The sequence below is a fragment of the Schistocerca nitens genome, chromosome 1 (assembly GCF_023898315.1).
Source record: "Schistocerca nitens isolate TAMUIC-IGC-003100 chromosome 1, iqSchNite1.1, whole genome shotgun sequence".
In the NCBI taxonomy this organism is placed as follows: domain Eukaryota; kingdom Metazoa; phylum Arthropoda; class Insecta; order Orthoptera; family Acrididae; genus Schistocerca; species Schistocerca nitens.
This window is the reverse complement of record NC_064614.1, coordinates 1269570777-1269583033: the sequence shown is the minus strand read 5'-3', so window position 1 is coordinate 1269583033 and position 12257 is coordinate 1269570777. Positions and strand designations below refer to the sequence as shown.

The window sequence follows — 12257 nt, the reverse complement described above, 5'->3', positions numbered from 1 at the left end:
GACTCAGTTTGACAACGAAGGATTTAATGACTGGAAAAATGCAGAACACTGTGGAACTCAGCATGAAAACTCTGTGCGTCATAAATACAGTAGCCTATCCTTAGTTTGGAAGTTAGAAGTGAGATTGATGGCTGACTCAACAATTGATTGCTTGTCCAGATTGACGAAGAAATTACTTATTGGAGAAATGTTCTGAATACGGTAGTTGCCATAGTGAAGTGACTGTGTTCAAGAGGCCTCGTTTTCAGATGAAAAAATGAAAAGTTGTGTCATCCGCATAACAGAAATTATTGACAGTATTATGAAAAGGACTGATGCTATTCACTGCATAGCGGAGATGCTGAGTCACAGATAAGCACAACTAAAAGACTGTCAAACAAAGTTTTTGGCCAAGCAGGCCTTCATCAGAATCAGACAACACACACACACTTCCAATGAAGGCTTGTTTGGCCAAAAGCTTTGTCTGACAGGCTTTCTGTTGTGTCTATCAGCGACTCAGTACCTCCGCTGTATGGTGAGTAGCAACTGTCTTTTTCCTAAAAATGTCATTATTACATTGTGGAATTTCCACTGTTTAATGGAAGTTAATTGTATGATTTGGAAGTATCAGTTACTTATCAAAGACCGCTTGTGATGGGTTCCTTCTCTTGAAGGGTCATAAAGTCGTAAAACAAAATGGAGGTAAGATAAGAAGCACAAATATTTTTCCTCAATTGTCAGTGCAACACCAGACATAGCACATGTTGACCAACTTACACTCGTTAGATACATTTTGGAAATAGGCGAACAATGTGAAAGCTTTCTCAAATTTCTGCCCTAAGTGGGACATAAAGCTGAAGAAATGTTTTCTGCCATTATTTCTAAACTCAAAACACTGAGCATAAACACACATCAAAAAAAGTTTTGCAAGACCTTGGTTCTGAGGGTTCTGGAACCTGTCCAGAAAATTGGAATAGAGATCAACATAAGCCTCATTTCTGCCCTTTTTATTGCTCATGTAAACCACATATTGTATGTTGTACCACCATAAAGTGAGACTTTCAGAGTTGGTCCAGATTGCTACACACCAGTACCTCTAATAACCAGTAGCATGTCCTCTTGCATTGATGCATGCTTGTATTCATCATGGCATACTATCTACAAGGTCATCAAGACACTGTTGGTCCAGATTGTCCCATTCCGCAATGGCGGTTTAGTGTAGATACCTCAGAGTGGTTGGTGGGTCACGTCGTCCATAAACAGCCTTTTTCAGTCTATCCCAGGCATGTTCGATGGGGTTCATGTCTGAAGAACATGCTGGCCACTCTACTTGAGCAATGTCGTTATCTTGAAGGAAGTCATTCACAAGATGTGCACGATGGTGGCGCGAATTGTCGTCCATGAAGACGAATGCCTCACCAATATGCTGCCGATATGGGTGCACTATCGGTCGGAGGATGACATTCACGTATCGTACAGTCGTTACGGCATCTTCCATGACCACCAGCGGCGTACATCGGCCCCACATAATGCCACCCCAAAACAGCAGGGAACCTCCACCTTGCTGCACTCGCTGGACAGTGTGTGTAAGGCCTGACTGGGTTGCCTCCAAACACGTCTGCAACGATTGTCTGTTTTAAGGCATATGCTACACTCATCGGTGAAGAGAACGTGATGCCCATCGTGAGCGGTCCATTCAGCATGCTGTTGGGCCCATCTGCACCCCACAGCATGGTGTCGTGGTTGCAAAGACGGACCTCGACACGGACGTTGGGAGTTAAGTTGCGCGTCATGCAGCCTGTTGCACACAGTTTGAGTTGTAACACGATGTCCTGTGGCTGCATGAAAAGCATTATTCAACATGGTGGCATTGCTGTCAGGGTTCCTCCAAGCCATAATCCGTAGCTAGTGGTCATCCAATGCAGTAGTAGACCTTGGGTGCCCTCAGCAAGGCATGTCATCGACAGTTCCTGTCTCTCTCTGTATCTCCGCCATGTCCGAACAACAGCCCTTTGGTTCACTCCGAGATGCCTAGACACTTCCCTTGCTGAGAGCCCTTCCTGGCCCAAGGTAACAATGCAGACGCAATCGAACTGTGGTATTGACCATGTAGGCATTGTTGAACTACATACAACATGAGCCGTGTACCTCCTTCCTGGTGGAATGACTGGAACTGATCGGCTGTTGGACTCCCTCCATCTCATAGGTGCTGCTCTTGCATTGTTCTTTACATCCTTGGGCAGGTTTAGTGACATCTCTAAACAGTCAAAGGGACTGTGTCTGTGATACAATATCCAAAGTCAAAGTCTATCTTCAGGAGTTGTGGGAACTGGGTGATGCAAAACTTTTTTTGAAATGTCTATATTGAAGACTGTTGTGGACAATCATATGATAATACCGTGAATATGTCTAGTGTATGTGGCTTACAGGCTCAAATTCAAAGTCAGGCTCAAATTCAAAGCCAAGCACCTTTTGGTTCTTTCATTCCTTGCTCTGTCCAATCTTTAAATTTAGGGGCAACTATGGCTGCTGAATTTTGCACGGAAGCTTGTCAATTCTTCAGATCACTTTAAGAAAAACGCTTAAAAAATTTTAAATCAATCAAGGATGATTGTACCAAAAAGCTTTTAATGCAAAACAAAGCAAGGGAATACTTTTCAATTTAGAAAACTTGGAAACAGTGGTAATGGTTGTTGTGTGGAATGATTTTGTAGAAAGAAAAGACAAAGCGAATTTTCAAATTCAGGCTTCTACTGTAGATTCAATCACTGTTGCCGATCTTTATGAACCTCTTTGCAAGTTTTTTGTTACTGAACGAGAAAATTTTAAGTATCTCAAAGAAAAGGTGACAGAATTAAGCATATCAAAACAGTATACAGTAATACAACTGAAAAGGAAAGAAATATATGATGAAATGCTCGATGAAGAAATGAGAAAGACTGTGAGTGATACTATCAGAGGTAACACATTTCTCATCGTTACTGATAGACTTGTATCCAAATTAAAAGATTGGTTGGAGGCCTACAACAGGTTCAATGAAAAGTTTTCGTTTTTGACCAAAATGAGTGAATTGTCATCATCAGCCCTAACAAAAAAAGCCTTTCTCTTGGAAGAAATGTATCCTAATGATTTAGAAACTGACTTAGTTCAAGAACACATGCATTTACAGTGCCACCTTTCTTCTCAAAGAATTTTGGTAAAACCATATTCTCGATCATTGAAAAGTCTATCTTTATTCCTGTGACAAATAGTTTGGGTGAGAGAAGCTTTCCTTGCATAATCATATCTAAGATATGCCTTAAGCCAAGAAAAGCTAAATTCCTTAGCTCTTTTGCACATAGGGTCAGAACTAATGAACAAGATTTCATATGATGATATACTTGATGATTTTGCGAATAGTATTGTAGAATTTCCATAACTTAATTAATCGAATTTCATCATCATCATCAGCCAAATTGTAAGCAGTTAATTGAATATATTGTTTTAAACTGTAATCAAGCTCAATAAAAATTATCATTATTAGTAGTATATGATTGAGCTTTTATTAGCTCAAAAATATGCCCAAAAGCTATTTCTTGTGTAATCTTAACTAAATTGTTGGGTCATAAAAATAATGTAGGAAGTGACATATTGATCCCCTAGTTTACTGTCATACTAATTACAGGAAAAATGTGGTGTAATTAGGACAATAGTGCACAAATAATGAAGTTACAAGTTCATTGACAAAAAAAATGTAATTAACATGATTATGAAGTAGGGTATCGAATTGTAGATGTTGGTAGGGGCGATAAAATTTTAATAGCCTACTGGTTCAGAAGACGGGTACTTGGCTAGACCAAGTGATTTTAGTATGGATTAGAGGAATGTTTGACCTCTGGAATGGGATCACCATAGCACAGATTGTAGGTGGTAGAGTGAGGGAATTGGCAGATGCCTTCTGTTAGGTATCGCTGCAGTCAATCACAGCAGTGGTAGAGATTTTGTCTGCAGGGAGGATGATCAAATCAGGGTCTGTCCTAAATTAAAACACTTTTCTCCAATAAATGGAAGAGCACTTCAAAAGTAAAATGTTTTCCTAAGCCTGCCTTGGAATACCATTGCCCAACAAGGCATGTCATACCTCTGGTGAACCATCCCCCTGTCAACCAATGCCTCATAGCATGCAAGTGCTGTCTTGGTGGCTTCTTCCATCCATCACACACTTCAAAACTTCCTCCCAACAACCCACAAAACTCAGATCACTGTTGTCAGTCTATCTAGGAATATTTAATGTGAATCTTGTAGAAGTTTCAGTTCTTTCCAATGGGCTACCTTCAGCGTCACGTGCAAATTCGGCATCACACAGAACTAGATAAAGATCTACTGTCCCCTTCCCCATTCCTACAGTGGAAACAGATCAGAACTGACAAAAAATGTACATTCAATCTTGCCTCTCACAGTCCATGGTCCCCAGCCTACACCTAATTCACACATTCTAACGCTTTGGACTACTTAAAGTGGTGATGTATGTGTGTAAACTCCCACTTCCTTAATGATACGACTTACTTGAGATGGTCAGCCGACTTTCCTTGCTTGCTGCTGCAACCTCCTTTCCTTCTTGTCTCCAAAGTATATTTGCTAGGAACAGGAATTTCTCAAGACTCTTTCTACTTGTAAAAATAAGCAGACATACGAAGTTTCTGTTGCTCCACTTAATGATGTATATTCAAACATCAAACTTTTACACATCTCATTCTCCACATAAACAAACACTGTCAAATAAGTCTCCTCATGTATGCAAAGGTTAGAAACACATTAAATTAACATTCATAAGCGAGTTGGTTTAAGAACCACTCACAATGTATGAACATGTCTTGTTTCTAGCAAATCCAACACATGAAGTACAATTAAATGTCTACAATCAATTGTTCACTTTTCTTTAACAATAATTGCGACACTAAAATAGCAATGAATACTACATGATTACTTCTTGTTCTTCCAATATGACTTCCGTGGCTTGAGCGACAAATACTTGTCGATCGTCTACCTTGTGCTCATGACTCCTTTCCAGCCTGCACACACAAACATGTGTCGCATAGTATGTACGTTCTCGCACACTTATTTTTGAAATATCGTGTGTTCAAGATGGTAGAAGGATGAGTGGTTCTGGAATTTACGCGAAAATTCTTGAAGCACTACATATCCCTCCCCTCAGCTCGAACACGCGATATTTTATGCATACTCATTATGTACATTAGTATTACATAGAATTACAATTCATAATTCCACATTTTTTTATTAGCTGTGCATAACCATTTTATTTACTATTTAGCTTTTCTTTTTTCATTTTACTATGATTATAACAACGGGAGTACTTCCCTCAATTCTATTTTATCTAGGAGTTGTGGGGCCTAAACCTTTGGGTTTCCAATCATAAGCTCCAGATGTTCATGACACTTAAGCATTTTACTCTTTTTTCTAATTCTTTGTACTGCTTCTTTAGTACAGAATAGCCTCATTAATTGTAGACAGTTTGTAGTCTGGAGGAACTCTGGGCAAATGCAAGTGTTCTTCTTGACACTTGTAGACTTAGATAAAACACAATAATGCTAATGGAATATAGAATTCAAACTTACCAGAATAATTCCTACAAAATGTGTGACTTCTGTCATGATAAATTCCTTTTCCCCTCGGATCAGTATCTTTACCTTACATATGGGTTGACTCTATGAGTGCACTCCCTCCTTCCATTTCAGTAGGTATGCCCCTCTTGATTCCTATTTTGCTATGGTACAGATCAGTCCCCTTCTTGGTGCCTTTTGTATTCCTTTATCCTTTATGAGTAGACCTCATGGTTCATTCCCCTAGTATACATATTTAAATACACACAGGCAGCAAGGTAGCTGATATGTCTGGCTGTGTCTGTATATGTGTGGATGGATATGTGTGTGTGTGTGCGCGAGTGTATACCTGTCCTTTTTTCCCCCTAAGGTAAGTCTTTCTGCTCCCGGGATTGGAATGACTCCTTACCCTCTCCCTTAAAACCCACATCCTTTCGTCTTTCCCTCTCCTTCCCTCTTTCCTGATGAAGCAACCTTGGTTTGCGAAAGCTTGAAATTTGTGTGTGTGTTTGTGTGTTTTTTATTGTGTCTATATACCAGAGCTTTCTCGTTTGGTAAGTCACAGCATCTTTGTTTTTCATGCATATTAATAATTATCTATTCCAAGTAACTAGGCAATGTAGAACCATCATAATAAACAGCCATGTGTGCATATTTCTCCATGTGCACATTCTTTTCCCCCTACGACACTTGATGGTTCTTACATCAATTTTATCTTTAGTTTCATTGTTTGCGTCTTCGTGTTTCGTTTTGTGTATGGGTAAGTGTGTTTGTGTATCCTGTTGCTTCAGCTTACTTATAGGAAATAAGTTGAAGGTTATTGGAAACCATGGAAAATAAGAATGATTTCAGCGATAGCAGTATATGAATGTGCAAAGAGGGAAAGCTAGACCAGTACTCAGATGAGAAGTAAGAAAGGAAAAAGTAAAAACGGTTGCTAAGATCGAAGAATAGAAAGAAGATAGCCCCAAAGACAGGAAACCCTTCCCACCCTCTTCCCCAGGATGCCTACTTCACCGATACTTGTGTGAGAAGCTGGTGGAGGTATGGTGTTAAACGTCTCCTACAGAAAGGACATTCTCACCTTCATCTTTGAAGTACCCAAAGAAAAATCTTAGCAACCCCTATGGAATGGCAAATGGTGAAGAATCAGTCACACTTGTCTGCGAGGATCGTTTGGAAGGTGTGGTGTGTGTTCTGTGTTAGCCATGTTGCCAGCCGGTGTGGCCAAGCAGTTCTAGGCGCTACAGTCTGGAACCGCGCGACTGCTATGGTCGCAGGTTCGAATCCTGCCTCAGGCATGGATGTGTGTGATGTCCTTAGGTTAGTTAGGTTTAAGTAGATCTAAGTTCTAGGGGACTGATGACCTCAGAAGTTAAGTCCCATTGTGCTCAGAGCCATTTGAAGCATTTGTTAGCCATGTTTGTACTTACACTACGCACCCCTTCCAAAACTAATACAAACCTTCCCCTACATATCACATCTCATAAAGGTAAAATTATGTATCTTAAGGTAAAATTATGTATCTTGTTATCACAATTATGGAATGATTCATATAAAATTCCATTTTCTATTAATCTAATATTCTTTGCAGTTTATTAATCTGCACCCAGGTTTACATAGATCAACTAGATAAGAGATTACTTTCAAAGAATAGCTTAGGCAAAAATAAGGCCTAACTATACGCTGATGCCTGGCTTCGAGACCACCGCTGACTGGAGCGGAGCGTGAAGGCGACTTAAATACTTATCGGGCACTAACAACTGAGGACAGCTCAATCACATACCAAGATCAGTTTCGGGTGATGTTATCATACTTCCACATGGGTATGTGTCTCTAGAAGTGGGTAATAGGATAGTATAAGAATTCAAGAATAGATTACAGAATAGTTTAAGATTTGAAGGGAATTCAGTGCGGAAAAAATGGTACAGAAGAAACACCGAAAACAATTAGGTATCTGACAGTCGTCACTCCGCCTGTTAACACAGAACGTTAACGTCCTTGGAAGACAGATGTAACTCTGCCCGGATCCCATTGATCTGATATTAACTTCTCTCGATTACTTATGGCCCAATACTTCCCGTTAACTTTTGTGTGAAAATCTCCCAACAAAACAATTACAACTTTACTAGGAAACACAACATTATGTAAAGTTATTCTATTTTCTACTTTGTCCTACATAAGTTTGAATTCTTTCCATAAATTATCTGTGCCTCTCTTAATATCATTAAGTTCTGAAGCTAAATTTGAAGAAACGTTGTCGGAGGTTACCCTCTCGGCAACTTTTCAATCGATTATTTCCTTTACCTGTTCCTCCAGATTACTTATATTTACCATGTCTGCAGTGGATAATTTCTCCTTAACATTTCGTTCCACGTTACCTACTCGAATGCTCATGCCTGCAATTTGTGATTGGACCATGGGTAGTAATTAATCCTGTTTTTCCAAACTCTCTCTTAAGGTGTGCAACCTCTGCTTTACAGCATTGAACGTAACATTGCATACGCTTTGAAATGATCCTAACTTTTCACTAAGTTCAGTTTCTACATTATTACAATTATCTCCAATATTAAATTTTAGTTTCTTTGTAAAATTCTGAAATTGCTCATTCTGTCTCTGGTCAAAGTCAGTAAACAGTTGATTTACGTGAGTATTCCAAGTACTAGTTAGTTCAATCTTAAAATCTAACTTCAGATTTTTGACCTTATTATTTAGAGTGTCAAATTCAGTCTTTAATAAAGATATATTTGTTGCTTGAAAGTTCAAGGTTTCACTCTGGTTACTTAAAACCGCACTCTGAGGATCTAATTTAATATTTAATTGGGTATTCACTGAATCTAACTTAAGGCTTTGAGCATTTAAAACTGCACTCTGTGCTTCTAAATTTTTACTTAAAGTAGTAACTTGGGCATTTGACTCTGTTCTTTGGTCATCTAATCTAGCATTTAGTTGAGTATTAAGTGTGTCTAATTTAAGACTTAGTTCCTATCTTAAAGCCGCTGAAACTGCTCACTGGGCTTTAATTAAATTCACTACTTCAGACCAGTCTGGCACTTCCTTTGTCACTGTCATAGCCATGTCTGGTTCTGAAGTTTCCCAGTTTTTTGAGTATTATCCATGGCGTGTGTGTGTGTGTGTGTGTGTGTGTGTGTGTGTGTGTGTGTGTGTGTGTGTGGGCGCGCGTTTTTATTTTTTTTATTTTTAGATCAGGTTATCATTAAAAAAACTCACCTCTAAATATACTAACTACAGTACTATAGTCTTTGAATAGTTTCTGTAACTTTCAATTCAAACAATTATTGTCTCACACTCACCCAGCGTAGAGTTTTGGGCTGCGTCGCTGACCAAGTGCAGAATCAGCACTGGTGAACAGCACGGTGCCGGCAACGTCGAATGCTGGTTTCAGCATCAGTGTCAGCTGTGATGTGTGTGAGAGCTGTGTACTCTCCATACCAAATTTTCTTAGTCGAATTGTTCTCGGCGTATCTCTTCTTAGTCTAATACATTGAGATCTCTCTGTTCTTTAACGTTATGACTTTCTTTCGTCTTTCCCTTTGTTGCATTTGCAATTTTTTTTTTTCATTTGATTGTTGGGCTTAATCTAGTTTCTCTTAATGGTTCTCTCGTCTTGTTATACTTGGTTGCTATGGTTGCTTACCTCATTTTCATCTCAAAAGTCCTGTTTTCTTCCATCTTGCCAAGTTCTAATGCTCTTTTGACGATAGAACGTGTGCAGTACATATACAAACTTTATGTTTTCACCAATTAATGGTGTAGTTAAGTATGCAGAATAACATTCTCACATTCCACGTATAAATATATTCATCTTGTCATATTTCACTCGTAGCTCGAGTTGTAGGAATACGTTTAATTACATTTATAAGTGAGTTGGTTTAAGAACCACTCGTAATTTATGAACATATGTCTATAATTAATTGTTCATTTTTCTTTAACAATAATCGCAGCCACTAAAACAGCAAAGAATACTACATGATTACTTCTTGTTCTTCCAATACGACTTCCGTGGCTCAAGCGAAAAACACTTGTCGATGCCGTTTGACCAACGCATCTACCTTGTGCTCGTGACTGCTTTCCAGCCTGCTCGCACAAACATGTATCACGCAACATGTACGTTCTTGCAACTTATTTTTAAAATATCATGTGTTCAAGACAGTAGAAGGACGAGTGGTTCTGTAATTTATGCGGAAATTCTCAAAGCACTACAACCTGTCCCCATTACCCCCACTTTACCTTCTTACTCTGTGATTTGCTCACTTTACCTTCTTACTCTGTGATTTGCTAGCCCTCAAGCAACCTTCTTTCCCTTCCCACAGTCTGCCTGCAATGCTGTGACAACGTAGGTGTTATATGTGAGCCTGTGTGTTTTTTGCATTACCTCTGGAGAATGACATTCTGAAAATTCAATAACATTTCCTTTATTGTGTATATGCCTGTCGACTGATGAATGCCACAGTTATATAGCGAGTGGTCACCTTTTCCTTCTATTGTTTGTTCTTTGAAATGGTGTACTGTATTTGATGTTTTTTGTGTACTCTTCTTTAACTCATAAAATTATTAAAGAAATTGCCTTTTCAATTTCAGAACTGGACTTCCGAAAGAAGGTAGTTCTACAACAAGATAGGAGCATACTATTTGGTCCAATCTACATAAGTCTACCATGACAGTGGTTTCAGAGAGACTTATAAGGAAGGGGCAGAGAGAACAGCGTCATCTTATATTAAATAGCGACTACACTTGTTACTACCCGTGAAACTTGTATTGATACAGGTTCTCTTTTTATCTGCAATTTATTGGAGTGCCAAATAACACATGGTTAGTCTGCAGCTTTTATAAACTTTGTGTTTTGAATGTTGTTGTATATATGTGCATCTTTAATAAAATCGCAGTTTACATCTTTTCCATGAAGGAAATTCTCAAATCCTATTTCAGCTGGTGAATGGATTGCAAAAACTTGAACTGTCATATGAGACTGAACATCAATATTAGATAAAAACAATAGTAAAGCAGTAACTGTATGCATATATGAGGGTGAACAATAAAAATGTCTTGAAAAGACAGTAAAAAGATATTGTGTTTGGGTAGTTATATTTGCCTCATATTTTCCCACATGAAATGTGTTTCTGAAAGGTTTCCAGAATACTCACCTGCAACTGCCATATCTTCTTCAATGGATTCAGAATGTTTCCAAGACAAAAATGTTCTTTGGATCTGGAAACTGATGCAAGTCAGTGGATAAGAAATTTCCATAATTGAGTTTACATTGCAGCAACTCATACTTCAAAAATTCAGGACTCCCTATATGAGCAGATGCGATTCGTCATCTTCATCAAAGATGCCTTTTTTGTCATTTGGGCGTCTTCTCATATTTTTTTATCCAGTTGGTTAAGAAGATTTGCATAGTATGCAGCAATTGTAGTAATAATAATCTCTTTGACTTCCATGCACTAGGTAAAGATAGTAAGCTGACTTAGTGTATAGAAGTAAGTTGTGCCAAGAGCAGACAGTTTGAATGTATACTGTGAGAACAGAGCAAAACTTTCATATGTTACAATGGTATTACTTTATAATTGGTCAATGAAGACCCAGACAGTGGGGTCAAAACTATCTGGACTCATTTGAAACAAATCACCATTAACGATTATTTCTACAGCTGTGACAGGAAATAAATAAATAAAGTGCCAGTCTTTTATTCCAATGTAATGTCAGGATTACACATTAATAATGGTGTCCTGAATCACACTGGGGAAAAAAGAAATCTGTGAAACAGGCTTATTAAAAGAAGGGATCAGTTGACACATACTAAGGGATCAAAGAATGCCAGGGGTAATATTGTAGAAAGAGAACAAGGATTGAATACTGTAAGCAGGTTCAAATGGATTAAGATTGCAGCACCTCAAGCCGAGATGAAAGGCTTATACAGAATACACTAGTGGGTAGAGCTGCATCAGACCAGTCTTCGGACTGAAGACCACAATAACTACTACTTCTCTGGCAGAAATCTACTTTATCTGTTCTGACAATGAAATTCTGGCTTCCATTCACCCTTTTCATTGCTTTTACATTTCTGCCAAGAAATCCAAACTAATGTCTCATCCATTGTAATAAACTACTGCATAAAATCATTTGTATTCTTTTTATAGAGTTAAGACATTTCTTAGGAATGGATTTTCTCATTTGCTTTTAGACGGCATTGAACATGTGGCACCCATCTGGCACAATTTTTTCTCACAATTCATTCTTTATATAAAAGATGCTGTACTGTTTCCCCTGATATGTCTATGACTTCAGCTATTCCGTATATCTTCAAACACCCATTATCCAATACCTTATTGTGTACTTCACATTGTTTATCATATTCTTTCATCCAATTCTTAACTGTTGATAATCTTGGTGAAGACTTATTATAAAACTTCACAAGCTTTGGATAAAATTCTGTTACTAATAATCATCTCAAAACAAAGAATTTTACAATAGCATAGTAATCTAATTTATTATTCATTTTGATGCACCACTATACAACATGACCACTTTGCAATATAAACAGAAATATACAGCAGATCAAGTTGGTTTCTGACGTATGTTATTGTGCTACATGTGCCAACATAATATAAGCTAAATTTGTATTATATCAGTGCCCATTTTTGTGCCGGGCTAAAG

The 12257-nt window shown here is 38.2% G+C and overlaps 1 protein-coding gene across 1 annotated transcript in view; it reads left to right on the top strand.

Annotated features, from left to right (window-relative positions):
- Positions 1 to 10623, top strand: part of LOC126202102 (meiotic recombination protein REC8 homolog) — a 352636-nt gene extending 342013 nt beyond the window's left edge. Inside the window, exon 15 of the mRNA XM_049936836.1 lies at positions 10182 to 10623. Within this exon, the coding sequence (XP_049792793.1) occupies positions 10182 to 10261 (80 nt within the window). The 3' untranslated portion in view covers positions 10262 to 10623. The remainder of the gene's footprint in view (positions 1 to 10181) is intronic.
- The last annotated feature ends 1634 nt before the right edge of the window (positions 10624 to 12257 follow it).